General features: G+C 38.8%; 1 protein-coding gene across 13 annotated transcripts in view; it reads left to right on the forward strand.

Annotated features, from left to right (window-relative positions):
• Rnf38 (ring finger protein 38) overlaps nucleotides 1-22,302 on the forward strand; it is a 114,482-nt gene that overhangs the window by 86,402 nt on the left and 5,778 nt on the right. For 11 of the 13 annotated variants that reach the window (XM_085677207.2, XM_085677209.2, XM_085677210.2 and 8 more), the window contains 8 exons: nucleotides 5,070-5,263; nucleotides 7,210-7,423; nucleotides 11,543-11,710; nucleotides 12,921-13,091; nucleotides 14,980-15,141; nucleotides 15,962-16,068; nucleotides 17,954-18,038; nucleotides 21,472-21,593. In XM_085677207.2, coding sequence (XP_085533333.1) covers nucleotides 5,070-5,263; nucleotides 7,210-7,423; nucleotides 11,543-11,710; nucleotides 12,921-13,091; nucleotides 14,980-15,141; nucleotides 15,962-16,068; nucleotides 17,954-18,038; nucleotides 21,472-21,593 — 1,223 coding nt within the window. The remainder of the gene's footprint in view (nucleotides 1-5,069; nucleotides 5,264-7,209; nucleotides 7,424-11,542; nucleotides 11,711-12,920; nucleotides 13,092-14,979; nucleotides 15,142-15,961; nucleotides 16,069-17,953; nucleotides 18,039-21,471; nucleotides 21,594-22,302) is intronic. The other 2 variants (XM_085677208.2, XM_085677212.2) reach the window with 2 other exon arrangements.

Genomic DNA, 22,302 nt, shown 5'->3' on the forward strand with positions numbered 1-22,302 from the left:
GTGTGCGTAAAAAGCCCAACCGAAGTAGTAACATAGTTGATGACCAAGTGTTTTTAATAGAAGCCACTTTTTTTTTTCTTTAGAAGTGACAGGTTGTCATCTGGAGCTGGTAAAGGACTACATTAAGTTTGACATGTGTTGGTTCTGTCAGTACCTGTAGGTAATCCAGGATATTTCACTCTGGTACTCCTTTTAGAATTTGTGCTGGATTCTCTATGTGTTTATTGTCTTGTGTTTTTAACTCTCAGAATAAGCTGGGCATCTTGTTCTAGGTAAGGAAATAAGCTTTAGAAAGGTGCACAGTTTATTAGATCAAGGGACTCCTCAGATTCTCGCTGTGTCATGTTTTCTATATTATACTACCTTTAAATATCTACATAAAATGTCTCTAAATACATTTTGTAAGTATTTAACACATAACTGTTTTAGGAGGTCTAGTTGTCTCTGAAGTGGATGCCATATTGACTACCAGGTTAATGACAAAATTATCTGTACACAGAAGTTCAGTATTATTAGTAGGTGGCTAATACTTAAGAAATTTAAAGCCAGGCTTGATAGCAAGCACCTTCAACCCCAGAACTCCCGAGGCTGATGGAGGTTGATTTCTACAGGTTGAAGATCAGCCTGGGACAGCCAAGGCTACATAGAGAGACCCTGTCTCAAAAAACAAACAAACCAAACCTGAAGAAAGGAAAAGAACTAACTTAAGGCTGGGCATGGTCTCACATGCATTTAATACCAGTTTGGGAGGTAGAGACAGACAGATCTCTGGGTTGGAGGACAGCCTGGTCTATATAGTAAGTTTTAGGTCAACCAGGGCTCTTCTCTATCAGAAACAAAAAACAAACAAACAACAACAACAAAAAAAAAACCCTCTACATCATACACTTAATTTAGCTAATGAGTGTCATTTTTTAGTTCCAACTGTACTTTTCCCCTAAACAGCCCGATTTGCTGCAGATTCAACATTCTCAGTGCTAAGAGCGCTTCCTGTTCTTATGAGGTGGAGTTTGGATCACAACACCCACTTAGGACACAAATGCTTGTAACTCCAGCTGTAAGGGATCTGAAATCCTGTTTTGGCCTCCTAGAGTACCTGCATACGCTCACAAATAAATATAAATAAATTAAGTAAGATAAAATATGGTTATCTCATGGGAAGGGAATCCTCAGAAAGTCATTTCCTTACTGGAAGTCTCGTTCATTTCCCAGTCCTTCCCTGTTTCTCATCTACCCTTGTAGCCTTCCCCTGCCCAAATAAAAAAATTATCTCCTCCCTCTTTCCTGCCTCTCTTTCACATAGCAGTGGGAGCTACGGTGTGGCATGCACTCTGCCCTTTTGTGCAGACAGCTGTGCTTGCAGATGTTCATTGTGGTGAGTTGTTGGTCTTGTTCTGGTGCACCATCAGTACTGGACCCTTACCAAAACTTTTCTCGGATGTCCTGCTGTTGTCCTAGTCATGGAGATCTACGTTTGTGGTTCTGTAGGACCAGTCTCTTCATGTGCTCTAGCAGGTCATAGATGGGGTAGCTGTTGAGGTGGACCAACTCAAAAGTCCTGAATGTGGGCCTCAGGTGGTAGCTGAGTTGGTCAGTTCAGGCCTCTTTGTAACTTTTATTTTGCCCTCTTTCTAAAAGTTTTTTTTTTTTAAAAAAAAAAGATTGATTTGCGTGCATGTGTGTAATGTGAATTCCAATTGGCCTTAATAAAAACTCAGAGTCAGCTATCGGGGGTTAATGCTGAAGATCAGAGAAGCAGAACAACCAGCCACTGGAAAATTCTTACCTCTACCAATGCTCAGATCAAAGGTGATCCTGTCCTCAGACTGACTGCTTCAGACTGCTACCTCAGACTGCATCTGAGCTCCTGTCTCCTCCCGCCTTATATTTCTCTCTCTACCCAGCCATATCCCTTCTGTCTCCACCTCCCTAGTGCTGGGATTAAAGACACGGGACTCCCAAGTACTGGGCCACCACCACCCAACCTATAGTGGTCTAGCTCTGCGCTCTGATCTTCAAACAAGCTTTTATTTGTTAAAACACAAACAAAATATCACTACATGTATGCTTGCAATTGTGTGCATGTGTGTATGTACACCTGTGAGCATATGAACAGCCCTTTCCTTGGAGCTGTGACAAGATTGTGATCTACCTACCTGGGTAACGGGAGTCAAACTCTGGAAGAGCAATATGTTCTCCTAAGTACTAAGCCATCTCTCCAGCCCTGCCTTCCTTTTTGTTGGTTGGTTGGTTGGTTATAGTTTGTTAAAATTTTGAGACAAGGATTGCTATATTGTTCAGGCTAGCTTTGAACTTGTGATTCACTTTCCTCTGTTTCTCTCAAATCCCCCTTCTGTTTCCCATTTTTCCAAGAACTCTCCTGTAGCCTTTAGGCATAAAATAATTATTTTTATTGCAAGCATGGAATTGGATATATAGTTCATTATTAAAGCAATTTAGACGGGCGGTGGTGGCGCACACCTTTAATCCCAGCACTTGGAAGGCAGAGGGAGGTGAATCTCTATAAATTCAAGGTCAGCTATGGTATACAAGAGTGAGTTCCAGGACAGCTAGGGCTGTTACCAATAGAAACCCTGTCTTGGGAAAAAAAAAACAATTTAGTAGAGAATATTACTCTGATTCCTTACTCTTGTTTCTGACAGTTCTCACTTGCCTGGAGACAAGGAGACTAGCTTGGCAAGGGCACCAGAGATCCACCTGTCTAGGCCTTCCAGGCACTGGAGGTGCACACATGTGCATACTTCCCCTCTTAAAGTCGTTGTGGGGCTCACACCCAAGTCCTAAGGCTTTTGTCATTTATAACAGTTCCTTGTTAACATTTCTGTACTGTGTTCTTGTTTTTCTTGTGTTGATACAGAGGTCACCCTTATTCCTCTAGTGCCTTGCACCTTGTCTCTTGATTTAGAATCTTGATGGCCTGGAGCTCATCATAGTAGGTTACACTGGCTGGCCAGTGACCTGCAGGGGCCCTTCCTCTTTTGGAATGACAAGTGCAGTAGTTGCTAAAGTCAGGCAAATTTTAGTCCTCAAGTAGAACCTGGAACCTGCTTCTGCTTCTCTTTGATATTCATTGTTAAAATACATCTGTACCCTCCCTGCCTTCTTTCTTCCCTTGATTTCTAATCTGTACCACTGTTCTGTACAGTAGAGATCGTAACTGTATGATGTAACATCTTAGACATTTAACTTGTTGACATCTGGTACATTGAAAAGTTAGCTCACTGTTATAGTAAAGAATTCTCCACCTGAGAATTCAAAACAAAATTTTCTTTAAAAAGATGGTCCCATCTATTTGAATTCAGTGGTTGTTGGAGTTTGGTTCTATCAGCACCAAATATTACTGGGACTCATATATCAGAAATAGAGATTCTTGCTAGGTAGGTGGGGCACACCTTTTTAATTCCAACGTTCAGGAGGTAGAGGCAAGTAGATTTCTGTGGGTTCAAGGCAAGCCTGGGTTACTTAGACATTGTCTTCAAAAACAAAAACATTTGTACTGGGGTACCACATAAACCTTTAACTCCAGCAGTCAGGACAAGGTGGCAAGAGGATTAGAAATTCGAAGTCACTCTTAGCTATTGAGCAAGTTGGAGGCCTGCCTGGGCTACTGGCAGTAATCTTGCCTTTGTGTGTGTTGTTGGGGATTCTCAGAATATAAAAACTGGCTTTCTTATTAAAATAAAATTAAAACAAGTGTATTTAAATAATATCATTAAGAGAATATAGGTTGGTGATAGTTTGGTGATACACCTACTAAATAATTTGGAAAGGTCAAATTTAACCTTTTAGCTTTTTTTTTTTAAGAGATGTGATCTCATGTAGCATAAACTGGCCTTGAACTCACTATGTAACCAAGGATAACCTCAGGTTATCAATCTTCTGACCTTCATCTCCCAAGTTCTAGAATTACACTGTAGGCTCAGCTCCATTTATTAATTTGCTTTGTCCCTAAAATTAGTTGGTTTCTTATCTCTTTCAAAGTATGACATTGTTTGGGCTAGAAAGATGGCTTACCAGTTGAAAGTACTTGTTGCTTTTGCAGAGGACCTGGGTTCAGTTCTTAGGCACCCACATGGCTGCTAACCGTTTGTAACTCAAGTTCCAGAGGACTTGATGTCCTCTTCTGCTCTGTACAGGCATTGAATGCACTTGGTGTATAAACACTCAAGCATAACATCCATATAATAAAATAAAAATGTAGTATGTATTCCTGTATATTTTGCTAATGTTTGATGTATTTGTGTTCCCCACAACTTATTTTGTAAACCAACTAAAAGTACTTCAATGCCTAATAAATAGAACTTGGGAGTGTAGATAGAAATAGGAACAATTCTTCTAAAAACAATAGCCCTGTCAGATTTCAGCTAATTTTGAATTTTGTCAGTTTTGGTAAGACTTAATTAGGAAATTGATTGGCTGGGGTAATCCTGGAGTTAGTAGCAGTTCCATGGTCATATGAATTGTATAGCTATAAAGCTTACACTGTAACCTTTGAATATTGGAGAATACTCCCAAAGTGCTGTCATTCTGAAGAGAATCAATTGATCTTAACCAGTTGACTCTGCGTAATATACATTTCATTTTGTCCATGTAACTATCACAGAAGAAGTAACTGTAATAGCCCAAACAAGAATGGTAGAGGTTTGTGATTAGCATTGTGTTTGGGTCCTACTCAGGAAGAGGGGAGGGCCTCTCCCTAAGCAAACTTGTTGTTGTCACTCAAGGACAATGGCCTTTCTCGGGCGGCTTAGGAATTCTAGAAAGTCAGGTGCTATAAAAGTTAGCTGCTCTGTTGTGTAGACTTTATATGTTGTTATCTAATATGGTGGTTTTTGAAATACTTCGTTTTTCATTTGTATGTATTTACTGTGCAATCCCTGCCCCTCCATTTCTTAAGTTAGGATTCTTAATTTGGGTTGATAGTGCAATGTATAGCCTTAATTTTTTTTTATGACAAATACAGTTTGGAATATGTATTGCATGCATATGGAGTAATGTGAAATTCTGACATGGTTTTATTCAGTTGATCATTTTTGTTGCATCGGCAGAGTGAAGATAGTCCAAGTCCTAAGAGACAACGCCTCTCTCATTCAGTCTTCGATTATACATCCGCATCACCAGCTCCCTCACCACCAATGCGACCATGGGAGATGACATCAAATAGGCAGCCCCCTTCAGTCCGACCAAACCAGCATCACTTCTCAGGGGAACGATGCAACACACCTGCACGCAACAGAAGAAGGTTAGTAGCACACTGTATTTCTTTATTTTCCATCCACTGGTGGGTTTATGTAAGCAGATTTTTAGTGTCAGCATATTTTTGTAGACATTTCATAAACATCAGAACATGCACATATGTATATTCATGTATAAAATTATTCAAAGTTGGGCTATCTTAGGTTAAAGAGAGTTCATTAAGCTCTGCATTAGTAGGTAACGAGACTGAAAGAGATTAAAGTTATCTTAAGTCAACCTATGCCAGTATATATAAATTAAACTATCTTATGATTTAGGACTGATTATGAAGCTAGATTATAGCTTAAAGGTTGATTATTTACCCAGTATCCACAAAGTCCTGCACTCAGTAACCCCCCAACACACACTCCTTATGAGCTAGTCTACAATCAAGATAACTGAAAAATGGGTTCTATACTTCATAACTATAAGACAACAGTAGAGCTTAGAGATGGCATGCTTCTGCCCTTTCCAGTGTTCTCCTGTCTTTTAAGAGCATGACTACCAGGCAAATTATTTTATAGCTATTAAACATAAATATGTAGAAATAGGATTGTCTATAATATAATGTTATAGCTTACATACCTGGCTGTACATAGTTTTTTCCTATTTTATGGTGAACTGTTTTTGTTGTGCATTTAGAACATGGAAAAAAATGTACAATCAAAAGGATAACATGCAGCAACTCCTAGGTTAAAACTGGCCTCTCATAAACTGCCCACCCACACTGTCTTGTTATGCTGTGCCATGCCATGCCTTTTTTCCCCAAGGGAATAAATTGGTAGTTTATGGATCCCCTGTTCATTGTAGTTTTGAATATATATTCCTTTTTTGTTTTGTTTTTTTATTGTTTTTGTTTGTTTGTTGTTATTTTTAGATAGGGTTTCTCTGTGTAGCCCTGGCTGTCCTGGATCTCGCTCCAATCTGCTTCTGCCTCCCCAGTGCTTGGATTAAAGGTGTGTGCCACCACTGCCCAGCAACCTATATATATTCTTAAGCAATACAGTTTGGGACTTTGTTTTCATTTAGATGTATTAGTCTTTGGCTTTATTAAGCGTTCTGTGTTTAATGTTGACAGAAATTGAGCTTTTATTTTTTTACTGTGGTATAATCTTACATTAAAGTATGATGATTTATCCACTTACTATTGGTCAATAGTCATATCTAGGTCATTATTTTTACTGTAAAGAGTACTATTAGAACCTTTGCATACATCTCATTTGAATGTACAGAAGAAGTTGCACCAGATAAAAACTTAAGATAGGAAATGGATGGCAGGATATTTTTACAGATGAGATAGTAACTAGCTTTTGTTTGTAAATTTGCAAAAAGACCCATGCTCTTCACTCATGGAGGAGTAAGGGACACTTCGCACCCATAAAACAACAGTATGAATCACAACCCAGCAAATAAATAGCCATGAGTACACATTGAGGCTAAACATCTAAGTAAATAGATGAGAAGAAAGTGTTGGCTTGGGCTGCCAAGATGGTTTAGGACATAAGAGTGCTTGTTGCCAAATCTGACAACGTGAGTTTGAGCCCCAGGACTCCCTTAGTAAAAGGAAAGCATGAACTCACGAAGGTCGTTCTCTGATCTGCACAGATACACCACAGCATGCATCGCCACCCCTAATCCCCCATAAAAAAAGTGTAAAAGAAGAGGAATGGTAACTTTTTCTTATGGAATAATTCTGTTAATAAGTGTGGAAATGAGGGTAATAGAAAATTCCTGTCAGGATAACATAGTTATTTCTGCAGATCTATGCATGTTAAAATTGACTGGTGAATTTTATATTTAAATTGGTCAGTTTTTAAAATTGATTGGGAACCATAACACTTTTATTTTCTTAGCTTATCTCAGCGTATATTATTTATAGGTAATAGATAATACAGAATCCTGATTGCTAAACATTATAGTAATGACTTCTTTTTGGCATTTACCTTATTTTAGTCCTCCCATTAGGCGTCAGCGAGGAAGAAGGGATCGTCTGTCTCGACATAATTCCATTAGTCAAGATGAAAACTATCACCATCTCCCTTACGCACAGCAGCAAGCAATAGAGGAACCTCGAGCCTTCCACCCTCCGAATGTATCTCCCCGTCTGTTACATCCAGCTGCCCATCCTCCCCAACAGAATGCAGTCATGGTTGACATACACGATCAGGTACAGCAACAGAATTCCCTGGAAATACCAAGAGTAGAAGTTGGTATTTTTCAAGGGAATTCATTGATTTTTGTTGTAGGTTTCTTTAAATCCTGAAATGTAGCTATTTAAGTTCTCCATTTTTTTTTTTTAATAAAAGAAATTTAACCAGGTATTGTAGCACACGCCTTCGATCCCAGTGCATGGCAGCAAATCTTTGTGTTTGAGGTCAACTAGGGCTACAGTGAAACCTCGTCTGTAAAAACAATGAGAAAAATGTAATTTAAAATTCTACACAGGTTAAAAACTGAAAGAAAAAATTAAAGTAATATGAGGAATCAGTCTTAACAAGTGCTTTAAAGAATTGTTTAAAGAAAATTATAAAATTTTTGAGGAAATTTAAGGGAAACCTGTGCAAAACATAAACATTGAACCTGAAAGATTTAGGTTTGTAAAACCTGCCAGTTCTTAATTAAAGGATTGACTTTGTAGAATTAATGTCCCAAATATAATTATAGTAGATTTTTAGTACAATTTGAAAAGTTAATCCTAGTTTCTATGAAGCTTTTTTTTAATCTATAATAATTGATAGCAGGAAGAAGCAAAATATTGTTAGTTTTTTAAAGTTTTTTTTTTCTCTTCAAGACAGGGTTTCACTGTGTAGCTCTGGCTGTCCTGCAGCTCACTCTAGACCAGGCTGATCTTGAACTCACAGAGATTTCCCCCTGCCTCTGCTTCCTGAGTGCTGGGATTAAAGGCATTCACCACTACTACAAGGTTGTTTTTGTAAAGTTTTGTTCTTGCTCAGCCCTACATGTCTTTTATTGTACAACTACTTTCTTCAGTCCAGGGCAGCCCACAAATCTAAAGTACTACTCTTTACTTGTTTTTTAAGAAAATAATTAATGGGCATAGCCCTTGGCATAAAGCTTCAAGCAAATGGTTCTTGCACATGACTTTTAAAATTTTTTTATTTTATATGTATGGGTATTTTGCCTATGTTGTCTGAGGTTTCTGTCCTGCCCAGTCCCACAGCCGTTCAGTCCCAAAGAAACACACAGAGGTCTACATTAATCATAAACTGGTTATAAGCCTATTAGCTCAGGCTTCTTATTAACTCTTTCTTACATCTTATATTAGTCCATTATTCTTGTCAGTATTAGCCACATGGCTTAGTACCTTTTTCAGCAAGGCATTCTCATCTTGCTTCCTCTGCACCTCAGTGATGACTGCAGACTGCCTCTTTCCTCTTCCTATAATTCTCCTGTTCTTCTTGCCCTGCCTGGTCGCCCCACCTATACTCCTGCTTGACTACTGGCCAATCAGCATTTTATTAAACAAGTATAAGAAACAAATTTTTACAGAGTAAAACAATTGTCCCTCAGTATACCTACATGTATGTCTGTATACTGTGTGCATGTCTAGTGCCTGTGGAAGCAAGAAAAAGGTGTGAGATCCCCTGGAACAGGAGTTATAGATGGTTGTGAACCACCATGTGAGTTCACCATGCGAGTTCCTCACCATCGAGCCATCTCTCCAGCCCCAGAAAATGATTTTTAATTGGTTGCGTAGAAACAGGTAAAGACACATGAAGCCAAGCCTGACCATCTAAGTTCAATTCTCAGAGCCCACATGGTACAAGGAGAGGACCAGTTCCTGCTAGTTGTTCTCTGACTTCAGTGTTTGCAAGCATAGAGGCCTAATAGATGTAATGATAGTAATGGGGGATAAGGAGATGACTCAGTAGATACTGGACCTGTCCCACAGATTTGAGGAATGGAATTAAGATGCACATAAAAACCTGTGAGCAGAGTGGACTGCCTGTAATCAGAGGTGGAAATAGCAGATTGTGGAGGCAATGGAAAAGAAAGTCTAAATGGTTCGTAACCTATGCCAAAAAATACTTAACCTCTCTAGTTTAGAGAAATGCAAACTTAAATCTATACTGTAGCATTTTCCACTCTGATTTGCCAGCATGTTAGTATTACAAATCTGAGAAAAGATGCTAGGAATTGGAGCCTTTTAAATTACTGTTGGGGTGTGATTTACTTCATACAGCCTTTTCAGATGAATAAAGGATAACTTAAAAATTTTGAACATGGGGCTGGCGAGATGGCAGAGGAGTTGAGTGCTTTCTGCTCTTATTGAGAACTTGAGTTTGGTCTTTTAGAAAGCTATACCTAATTTGGATGGTTCAAAACTTCTTGTAACCCCAATTGCAGGGATTATGACGGCTTCTGGCCTTCACATATATGTATATATAAATACATATATGTATAATATATACATATATAATATAATATAATATATTATAATATAATATAATATAAATACATATATGTATATATAAATTCGCATAGGCACATACATATACACATGCATTCAGATGATAAATCTCTTTTCTAAAAAATCAGAAATATATTCCCATCTCTTTACCCAGTATGGTTTGAGATAAATAATATTTCAACTAATATAAAACAGCATGATGGGGGCTGGAGAGATGGCACAGAGGTTAAGAGCACTGGCTGCTCTTCCAGAGGTCCTGAGTTCAATTCTCAGCAACCACATGGTGGCTCACAACCATCTGTAATGAAATCTGGTGCCCTCTTCTGGCCTGCAGGCATAAATAAATGCAGACAGAATACTGTAAACTAAATAAATGAATCTTTTTTAAAAAAAAAAAACAGCATGGTGATTATGTGTATGTGTGTTATATATTATTTATATAATATATAGATATGTAGCTGTGTTTGTATTGGTGAAAGAGTAATGGCAGTTTGAGTATCTACATCATGATAACTATTAACAAATAAGTATGCTTGAAATGTCTGGTTAACCTCAAAAAAAGAAAGAAAATGAGGGGAAGGCAAAGATGGCTGCATTATTATAGGTGGGAAGGGGAAGTTTGGCATTACTTACGTATTTGTGGTGGGTGCTGGTAACTGAGCCCGGGGCTTTGAGAAAACATATTTACACTAAGCTCTGTATCCCCAAGCCAAATTTAATTTTTAATGCCACTATTGTTTCACCTATTGCAACTAAATAAAAATATTTTTCTGTTGGATATGTACAAGCACATAACTTGGGCTGAAGAGAGGTCTCGACAGCCATCTGTAACTCTAGTTGCAGGGTCTCTGTTGCTGCCTCCTAGCTTCAGTGGCACTGCACTCCATGGCCCACAGATAGACGTGCAGGTAGAACACCCACATAAATATTTAAAAACAAAACAAAAGTAAATCTTTTCAGAAACCACAAGCTTTAATTTTTACAAAATTGTTTTTAGGAGTTTTGCTCTACAAGTCAGACTGAAAGAATCAGCACACATTAAGTTGTTTTTATTTTTAGATTTATTTGTTTTATACATATGAGTCTTTTGTCTACATAAATGTATTACACCACATGCATGCTTGGTGCCTGTGGAGGTCCGAAAAGGGTGTTGGTTCCCTTGGAACTGGAGTTACAAATGGTCATGAGACACATGTGGGTGCTGGGCACTGAACCCAAGTCCTCTGCAAATACACGTACTCTTACCTCTGAGCCATCACCAGCCCCTCTTTTTCAGTTTCTTTGGTAAAGGGTTTAACTCCAGTTCTGTGAGGATAATGTATAATCTTCATAGAGTTATCTTTCCTAACCAAAGACTAAATATTCTGAATGAAATAATGGAAGAAGTAAGGAATGACTGTCACAAACCTATAAATCCAGCACTGGGAGGTGGAAACAGGGAATCAGGTGTTCAAGGCCAAGTTTAGCAACATAATGAGAGACTAACTTGGGCTATATAAGACTTGTGTTTCAAAAAAGAATGTGAAGGAAGTACATTGTGAAATTTTATATAGCAGATAGGGGGATCAATAAATGTTTGTTTGAGCAGGGTCTCATTTATCCCAAGCTGTCTTTTTAATATACTGTATATGTTTAAAAAAATGACCTCGAATTTCTGATCCTCTTGTCTCTACTCCCCAATGCCACGATTACATGTTTGAGCCACAATGCCTAGTTTATGTGGTGCTGGGGTCAAATCCAGGAATTCATAATATGACAAGTACCATACCAACTGAGCTGCCTCTCCAGGCCCTCAAATGTTAATTTTTAAAATAGGTAATGTTTTCTCAAAAGTTTTACTTTCTTTCCTAAAAGCTCCATCAAGGAACAGTTCCTGTCTCCTACACGGTAACCACGGTGGCACCCCATGGGATTCCACTCTGCACAGGTCAGCACATCCCTGCTTGCAGTGCACAACAGGTCCCAGGATGCTCTGTGGTCTTCAGTGGACAACACCTCCCTGTCTGTAGTGTGCCTCCTCCAGTAAGTCTGTGCCTTTATTCTCACTCAATCTTACTATTTAAAATAGCATGCCAACTGGGTTTTGTTTATGACTTAAAGTTCAGCAGTCCTCCCTTAGGGTGGCTAACAGATACAATTTAAGAACTGTCTTTGTAGGTTCACTTGCAAATAAAAAGTTATTTTACTGTAATAAAAATCTCAGCACAGGGCTGGAGAGATGGCTCAGAGGTTAAGAGCACTAACTATTCTTCTAGAGATCCTGAGCTCAATTCCCAGCAACCACATTGTGCCTCCCAGGTACCTGTAATGAGATTTGGTGCCCTCTACTGGCATACGGGCATACATGCAGGCAGAACACTGTATTCATAATAAATTAATAAATCTTTAAAAAAAAATCTCAGCACAATTATAGTGACCATTAAATAGTTAAATATATTATGATGTAGTCTATTTATAGTGGTTAAAGTATATCCATTTACAGTGTCTTAAACCCTATTTCTTCCTATATGTATAAACAATAATTAAACCTTAATAAAGATTGGCTTTAGACTTAGTAATGTAATATTCCACAGTTGACATTCTTAGCCCTTACTTCAGTGGGCTTCAGTGGGTACTCTTGAGCCTGTCTTGTTTTTCACCATGAGACACCTGTTAATGAAAATGCGATTATCCCAATTTCTGTAAACTTGCTCTGGAAGGTAAAATTGCTTCCTTAGTGTCATAGAGAGAATGAGATTCAGATAACTGATTTTTCCCTCTAAAGCTATATATTTTATCTTGTAATATTTTGACTCCAAATATTAGAAAACAATGAAAGTGGTTGGGATTAGGAAAATGCTTGGAAATACTGAGTATAAATTTAATTCCCTGGTCTGCCTGGGAAGTTAAAGCACACATACTTGTGTCAGTGACAGTTTAGCAATTAATTCAGTAACCCCAACTGGTCTCTGAGGAGCAGAGTGAAGGATTGTGCTGTATTTACCAACGGACATGATGAGATGGTTGTGAGGAAGAGGTTCTTTACCTGCATAGCACTCCCTCTCCTTCATTTCATCTGATTGGAACAATTATACAATACAGCTACGCTGTTTACCATTCTTACTGATAGATACAGAAATATTCGAGTACTTACTATGAGTTTTGGGAGGTGTGGTAATTTGAGTCATACCTTTGTCAAGAAAATTGTATATTCTGGAATTTTTAAACTAAAAGTAATGCTTTTCCCTTACAGATGCTTCAGGCCTGTTCGGTTCAGCACTTACCAGTACCATATGCTGCGTTCCCACCCCTTATTTCTAGTGATCCGTTTCTTATACACCCTCCTCACCTTTCTCCCCACCATCCTCCTCATTTGGCACCGCCGGGCCAGTTTGTCCCTTTCCAGACACAGCAGTCACGATCGGTAGGTACTTCTGGTCATGTTTCTAGTTTTCCCGGGGTGTTTAAGTTCGGCTAATTAGTTTAGTAAGTGTAAGTAATTGCCATTTAAGCACTGTAACTTTGGTATTCTTAAAGCTCTTAAAGAATTAAAGAAACTTATAGGTAAATAAATTAGTTTAAACATACTTGAGAATTAGCTCATTTTTTCTTAGTTTAGTATCACTTACCTAAGTGAATTTTTATTGTTTCTTCATATCTGCAGTCTTTCAGGCAGCTCAAATCAAAGTTCCTACCTAATTGGTTCTAGTTTTTCCCATTTTATGTATTCTAATGATTTTTAAGTCTATTATGTGTGTGTGCATTCTGTAGTTGGGGGTGGGGGAGTAGGCATGGCACGTGTGGAAATCAGAGGACAACTTTGTGGAGTTGGTTTTCTTCCACCTTTTATGTGCATTCTAGAACTGAAGTGAGTTTGCCAGCATTGCTCAGTAAGCAACAGTACCTCCTGAGCCATCTCACTGGCCTCTAGCATGTATTTCTAAACTGAAAAATGGAACCCTTATAATTGTCAGTACTTACTGCTTTAGAAAGGGGGAAGGAGAGACAGGAGAGGCGTGCGTGTGTGTGCGTGCGTGCGTATGTGCGTGTATATGTGTGTGTGTGTGTGTATAGCATGTGTGCAGGTACCTATAGAAACCAGAAGAGGGGGCATCAGATCCTCCTGGAGCTGAAGTTTCAGTTTGTTATGAACCACCCAATATGGGTGCTGGGTACTTAATTCTGCCTGGCAGAGCAACAACCACTTAGCCATCTCTGCAGCCCCAAAGAGCTTTCTTCTCCTCCTTCCTCTTCCCCTTCCTTCTCCTCTTCACCTCCTTCTTCTCCTTCCTCCTCTCCTCCCTCTTTCCTTTCTTCTCTTCTTATTTTCTTGGCCTGTATGGTTTTTTTTGGAACAGGGTCTCCTTTAACCCAAGTTCATGAGATATTGTATTCTAGAAGCTTGAAATGGGGCCACCTATTTTAAGTTTAAGAAAAACACAGTACATAGTATGAAATACAGTGTGCTTTGTAGTCGTTGTTGACTTAGTGTTCATGATACATTGAGTTGGAGTCTCCCTGTGTGTCCCAGGCTGTCCTTAGTTTTCCTGTCTTCACCCCAAGCTGCAGAGAAACCCTGTCTCGAAAAACCAAAAAAGAAAAAAAAATTATAAGTATATGCTACCATGCCCAACCACAATATACCTCAAAAATTAAGAATGTCAGTTTTGTAAATAAGAATACTAGTATATATATATATATATTATCTAAAAGTCACATGTTGATTTGACACCGTGACTTTTGTACTAGAATGAATTTGTACAGCGTACCCCACTGTTCCTGCTTCTGAATTATACACATACCATATGCTCGTTCATCAGGGAGGCTCAGTGTCTGAAAATTCTCTGTTGATCAGGGTGTTATGACAGCTCAAACTTGAACTTCCATATAATTGACTTACTGTGATTTTTTTTCCCCTCCCATTTTAAAAGAGAGCTTAAAAGACGTGTACTATAATGGGTAACAGAAATGCTTAATGTATAATTAACACAAACTAAAAATCAAGGTAGGAAATGTTGTGTCCACCTGTTTTTGTTTGGTTGGTTGGTTGGTTTGATTTGGTTTGGTTTTTCAAGGCAGGGTTTCTCTCTAGCATTGGAGCCTGTCTGTAACTAGCTCTTGTAGACCAGACTGGCCTCAAACTCACAGAGATTCACTGCCTCTGCCTCCCGAGTGCTGGGATTAAAGGTGTGTGCCACCACTGCCCGGCTGTATTTTAGTTTAAGACAACCTTGGCCTTGAAAATATTTTTTTATAGTTTTATTATTTAGAAAAGCATCTGGAGCACATTGATTTCTTTTTTCTCTCCACAGCCTCTACAGAGGATAGAAAATGAAGTGGAACTCTTAGGAGAACATCTTCAAGTGGGCAGTTTTACATATCCCCCCTCAGCCCATCCCCCAACATTACCTCCATCAGCTCCTTTGCAGTTCCTGACACATGATCCTTTGCATCAGGAGGTGTCCTTTGGCGTAGTAAGTTTTCATACGTTGTTACATTCATTTATTTGCTTGAGAGCTTATTTTAGTTGTTTTCAGTGTAACTCTGAAAATGTTCAGAGCTCATGTATTTTTTTTAAAAAAAAATATTTATTTATTGTGTTTACAGTATTCTATCTGTGTGTATGCCTGCAGGCCAGAAGAGGGCACCAGACCTCATTACAGATGGTTGTGAGCCACCACGTGGTTGCTGGGAATTGAACTCAGGACCTTTACAAGAGCAGGCAATGCTCTTAACCACTGAGCCATCTCTCCAACCCCAAGCTCATGTATTTTTAAAATTGCATGCATATATATTTTATCCTTGGCTGTTTTAGCTATATTATCATTAAAGAATTAGTTAATGCCACCTGAATAGTAAAATTTTTAAAAATCAAATAAGTGGCAGTTAGGCATGGTGGCATAGGCCTGTAATCCCAGCACTGAGAATGTAGAAGCAGGGCAATTATTGCAAATTCAAGGCCATCTTAGCCTGCAAGGCAAGTTCCTGGCCAGTCTAATCTAGGTAGCAAGACCCTATCTTAAAAAAACAGGTTGGGAAACTGAATGTTCTGGTGCATACCTTTAGTCCCTGTCTTGGGAGGCAGAGGCAGCTGTATCCCTGTGAGTTGGAGGCCAGCCCAGGACAACTAGTGCTATGTAGAGAAGCTTTGTCTCAAAAAAACGAAAAACACCAAGTTGGGACTGGCAAGGTAGCTCAAAGGGTAAGGGTACTTGCCTTTAAGTTTAATAAAATAAATTATTTGACATTGTTTGCAAACATAGAATGATCATTGTCAACCTTTGTCTCCTACAGCCTTATCCTCCATTCATGCCTCGGAGGCTCACAGGACGCAGTAGATACCGATCCCAGCAGCCAATACCACCTCCCCCTTATCATCCAAGCTTACTGCCATATGTGTTGTAAGTTCCTTCTAATACTTATTCTCTTAAGAGTGCTTTATGAATGCCTTCGCTGTGGTATGTGACTTAGTATGTGTCAAAATATGTTGAGTGGTTATGGGGTTACAGATCCAATTGAAGAAATGGGAGAGGAAAATGTAAGACAAATTGACGAATTATAAGACAGAAAAATTTAAAGTATTTGCCACTTATACAGTTAGAATCACTTTCTAAAGATTTTAATTTGTCTTTTGCCTCTAAGTGTGTATGTATACCATGTGTGCATGCAGTACCTGTAGATACCAGAAGAGGGCATTGGAACCTTGAAACTGGAGTTAGAGATGGTTGTGAGCAACTGTATGGGTAGTGGGAACCAAACCCACATTCTCTGCAAGAACAGCAAATACTCTTAACTGCTGAGCCATTTTTTTAGCCCTGGAGTCACTTCAAAACAGACAAAATCCATTTTTATATTTGTCATGCATGATGTAGGAGAGCACATGCATGCTAAGGTCAGATGATACCTTGGAAAGGTCTGTTCCTCTACCATGTGACCTCTAGGGATCAAACTCATGATCAGGAGTCTGGGAGGACCTTTACTAAACTATCTCTCTTAGGCCCTAGAATCACTTTTGATTATCCAGCTTTGATGGTATTTTTCTTGGAAAAGACAAGAAGTCATTTTTTGCATTTTAGAACTAGGTTGTTGGGGTTAGGGTTAGGGTTAAGTTTACTTGTAATGAACATTGTGGTTTAAACGTGATAGTTTTTTATTTCCTTCTGACATAGCGAAACATAGTAGACCAAGTCTAGAGTGTTTTGTTAGCATTGTGTCTATGAGAATGGATTCTTCTGTCCTTGGGTGCGCTCATGACCCTCCTGCTCCAGCCACCATGTCAGGAGTGAGAATCTGAGTGTGGGGTACACTGTGATCTCAGGAGTCCTGTCCTTAAGTTCAGTGCCAGTCTGCTAGATAGCAAAAGTACCAAGCCAGGCAGGGTTTTATATAGCACGACCCCATCTCAAGGAAACAAAAGTTTAAAAAGAAATGAAAGAGGTTCCTCTGCCTACCTGCTTCTCTGGACAGCATTTCCCAGAATGAAGCCTTACTGTTACTGACACTTCATTGGCTGGGACTCAGTCACATGTCTCTACTTACTTTCTAGAATAACTATCTTAGCTCAAAGGTAATCTTTAAACTACAAGTTATTCTGATAATTTTAGTTCCCTCTCCTCCCCCTTACCACGTAGCTCCCTCTCTCGTCTATTTGTCTTAAAATAAGGTAATATAACCTCACAGCTTAGTTGAAAGTGTTTATATTTAATTTGTTTAATTCTGCATTTCCAGATAAATTTTAAAATCAGCATCCATTTTGCATTAAAAGACATAAAAAATCTAGTGAGGTTTTATATTAAATCTAAATTAATATGGAGGAATAGTGATAACTAGTGATTTTTTTGGTCTACTTATATTTTACTGTTTATCCTAGCAGTTTTTATTATATAGGCCTTACACGTTTTACTAAGTCTATCCCTGCATTTGAAGTCTTTCATTACATTGCATAAGTGTCAGTATGTGCATGTGTGCCTGTGTACACATGTGCAGACTTTGACTCGCTTGTGAGTAGTTGAGTTTTCTCTCTCCACCGTGTGGATTCTGGGGATAAAGTTCAGATTATCAGGATTAAATAGAGTTCCTTTACCTACTGAGCCATCTTTGGCCTTCACATTTGTCTTGTGCTATTGTAAATGGCAAGTTTGCTTCTAGTAAAGCCAGCGAGCGCCTTTAAAGGGTTGCTGCTAGTAAACACTGACTGTTCTTCATCCATGTAATCCGACCCTTGTCCTCTGCCGTTTGTGTTCATGTACTAACATATAAACACTTCCTTGGTGGTTTTCTTTGTAGATCAATGCTTCCAGTACCTCCTGCTGTGGGTCCAACTTTCAGCTTTGAATTGGATGTAGAAGATGGAGAAGTAGAAAATTACGAGGTTAGTAGAGGAAGTATGAATTAATTTAGGGAGTATTGTGTAATGTCCTATACTTTCACATAAGCATTTATTAGATTAACTTTGCATTTTAAGATACAAATTATATTTATAATTCATAAAATTGTTCAGCATCCCTAGGATTTTCCATATACCTATTACAGTAAGTAGACTAGTTCTGTTCTAGTTCAATTCCAGAGAGAGAATACAAATGATGAGGAAGTGGTGGGTTTTGATTAGGTGTTCAGAAAAGATTTGTGGAAGCAAAGATGTTTAGAAAGGGATTTGATTGTATTTTTGCATAAGGTTGAGGGAGCTACACTGCATATGGTGTGTGGCTAAAGTGGAAGGAGGAGAGTGGACCTGGTGGTGACACATGCCTACAGTACAGCACTCGAGAGCTGGGAGCAGAAATAGAGCAAGCTTGAGGCTTAGCCCAGGCTACATAGTAAGACCTTGCCTTAAAAAAAGAAAGGGAGAAAATGGATATTTGAGGCATGATATTGGGATTGGTGCTTAATAGTCTGAGTCAGGAGGACCCTGAGTTCAAGATTAGCCTGAGCTATATGGCAAGACACTTGTCTTTGTAAAAAAGGTAACCTAGTTATAGGTTAAAGCAGATAAGACATTAAAAATCCAGGAAGAATGAGATACTAGTGTAAAATTAATAAACATAATTGTCACATCCTAAGATACATCAAATGTTTTAAATATGAATTAATGTTAAATACTTGTAAAAACCCAATTCATTTATTAGTCTTTTTTATCTTTCCTTTTCTTTATATACTACTTAGTACAGTTTGGTGTTGGGAAGTTACTCATTATAAGAAAATTTCTTTGAATAATGGTGAAATTAGTATCATTTTGCCAGCCTTAAATTAATGGCACCACATGATCCTGAGTACCTAGTGGTTTATAATATTGGACACATGGGCTTGATGAACATAGAGACGATCAGATCTTTCAGTGCACAGAGAGTATAGTGGGCAAAAAAATGTACTGAACCAAATAGGTCAGGAGTGGAAAGTCAGTAGAGTCACATTGGGAATGTCTGTGTTTTTGATTGCTTTTTATTTCGAGACAAGTTCCCCATGCTGACCCTTAACTTGTTATATAGCCTTGAACTTCTGATTATTCCTGCCTCTGCCTTTTAAGTGCTGCTGTAAATGGTTCTACCATGTTTTTACAAGACTTGACATATGAAAACCATGGTAGCATTGGATCCTAATTTGAATAAAATACTTATTTTGAAAATAATCAGTAGTAGTTGAACATTAATTGGATATTTAATGTTAAATTTTTTGACAAGGTGCCATTATTGTGGTTTTTGTTTAATTTTTTTATGGTTATAGATGGTTTGCTTGCATGTGTATTTGTGTGCCATGTATGTGCCTGATGCCCTTGGAGTCCAGAGGAGGGTGTCAGATGGTTGTGAACCCCATGTGGGTGCTGGGAATTGAATCAGAATCCTGGAGGAGCAGTCAGTGTTCTTAACTGCTAAGCCATTGTCTTATTTAGGTTTTCAAATGAAGAGACACCATGACCATGGCAATGTTTATAAAGAAAAACATTTAATTTGGGTAGCTTACAATTTAAGATTTAGTCCATTATCATCATGGTGGGACGTGGTGGTATGTAGGCTGGCATGATGCTGGAGAAGGAGCTGAGAGTTCTACATCTTGATCAGCAGATAACAAGAAGCAAATTGAGTTTTACTCTGGGTGCAGCTTGAGCATAGGAGCCTGCCCTACAGTGACACAAGGCCATACCTGTTAACAGTGCCACTTCCTATGAGCTCATTGGGCCAATTACATTCAAGCTACCACTGCCATCTTTTCAGCCCTGTTGTGTTCTTTTGAAAAGTCTTATCTTTAAAAAATTATGTAGTAGATGTAATCCACCTCCCTGATGCCCATCTTGCAGGTTCAAGTAATTTATACAGTTCAGTCATATCTAAACTAATGTATTTAAAACTATTGTTTGTGTGTGTGTCTGGGTGTGTGCCTTTGCCATGACGTGAAGTAATTTGTGGGAGTTGGTTCTCCTGTCTGGAGATGAATTAAGCTCAAGTTTAGTGGCAAGTGCCTTTACCTGCTGAGTCAGAGACACTTTGACTAGAGCAGCTGCTCTGTTGCATGTTCATCTCTGTACTGTATTAGAAATGGATCTGTTTTTGATAAAAGCATCCCATAATTCTTGTGAAATTGGTTTTTACTCCCATGGTGACTGTACCCTTCCGCTCCTGAAAAATACCACTTAAAACAGAGGACATGACAGTTCTTTTGGTCGTAGAAAGATTTACTGAAAGCAAATGTGAAAAATCTTAAAAAGTCAGGGTGCAGTCTCAGAAATATGAAAGGAGTTAAGGTTGTTATCCTAGGAACCCCACTCAGTTCTAGCCTAAGTAAAGTTGTTTTTTTGTTTTTTTTTGTAAAATAAAAGACTTACGTTATGGACAGAGACTGTGCTTTGTTTCTCAGCTGCTCAGGCCCAAATAATCACACAGAAACTCTGTTAATCACAACTCCATTTGGCCAATGACTCAGATGTGTTTCTAGCTAACTCTACATCTTAAATTAACCCATTTCAGTTATGTTGTATTTTACTATGAGGCTTGTGGTTGGTTACATTTCATCTTGCTTCTTGGGCGGCTACGTGGCATCTGTCTTCTTTCTCCCTTCGTTCAGTTTAGTTTTCCCGCCCAGCTATATTCTGCCCTGTCATAGGCCATAGCAGCTTCTTCATTAACCAGTGGAAATAAAACATATTCACAGCATGCAGAGGGGCATCCCACACCAGTATTTGCTGAGCATGTTGCCCTCACACCAGTAATCCACTTGAGAGCTTGAAACAGGAGGATTACCATGAGCTTGGAGCTAACCTGAGCTACATACTAAGTTCCAAGACAGCTTAGGCTACAAAGAGATCTTGCTTTTTTTAAAAAAAAAAAATATTTTTTATGGTTTATTTAACTTTATTTTATGTGCATTGGTGTGAAGGTGTCAAATCCCTCGGAACTGGGTTTTCAGACAGTTGTGAGCTGCCGTGTGGGTGCTGGGAATTGAACCCAGGTCCTCTGGAAGAGCAGTCAGTGCTCTTAACTGCTGAGCCATCTCTCCAGCCCCAGAGATCTTGCTTTAAGAAAGAAAAAAATAATTAATTAAATTAAAAAAAATAGAAGTTGCTCCAGTGGATGGCCAAAGAGATGGCTCAATGGGTAAACACTCTTGCCACTAAACCTTGATGACCTGAGTTCAGTCCCTGGGATCCACCCACCTGGTGCAAAGAGAATTGACTCCCCCCCACACACACACATTGTCCTCTGACCTTTACATGTACGTGTGCATGTGCACATATATGAGTAATTGAACTATCATATTACTCCAGTAGAAAATGTAAAGAAAGATGAAACTCTGTCTCCTTTCCCTTCCCTTAGGCCCTGCTAAACCTGGCAGAACGACTGGGAGAGGCGAAGCCTCGGGGACTGACTAAAGCAGATATTGAACAGCTTCCTTCCTACAGGTTCAACCCTAACAACCACCAGTCGGAGCAGACTTTGTAAGTATGTTTATTGCTTAGTCACAGTAGCAGGTGTCTGCCATTAGGAGGCTTAAATACGGAATGGGCTGAAATTCATAAAGTTCACCTGTTTAGTGTTTTTTAGCACATGTGTAAAGTTGTACAGCCATCACCACAGATATAGAGCATTTCATTTCTGCACAGAGTGGTTTCTTCTCTCTTGCTAGTAGCTAACTCTGTGTCTTCTCGATCCTCTTTCTTCATGCTTTTTTCTAAGCATGCTTAGAGACATGCTTCTCCTGTCTCTAAGTGTCACGTGTCTAGACTCCCATAACCCTTTAATTTAGTTCCTCATGTTAGGTGACCTCCAACCATACTATTTTGTTGCTACTTCATAACTATAATTTTGCTACTGTTGTGAATTGTAAATATCTAATATGCAGGATATCTGCTATGTGACTCCTGTGAGAGGGTTGTTTGATGCACCCCATCCCCCAGAGGTCACAACCCACAGTTTGAAAAACAGTGCTATAATACCGTAGTCTTTAGTCTGCCCAGAAAGTCAACATAGCATAACTTTTTTCAGGTCCAGGTAGCAGCTTTTATCAAGCATTCATTTTTATGGCTAAAAATACTCCATGGTTTAGAGTATGTTTATGCCTTCTTTAGTTGATGGACATTTGGGTTGTTTCTACTGTTTGAGGTTTTTTTAGATTTATTTTTGTCTGAGTGCTCTGCATGTGCACCT

This window comes from Myodes glareolus, chromosome 16, assembly GCF_982192425.1.
Source record: "Myodes glareolus chromosome 16, mMyoGla1.1, whole genome shotgun sequence".
Classification (NCBI taxonomy): Eukaryota; Metazoa; Chordata; class Mammalia; order Rodentia; family Cricetidae; genus Myodes; species Myodes glareolus.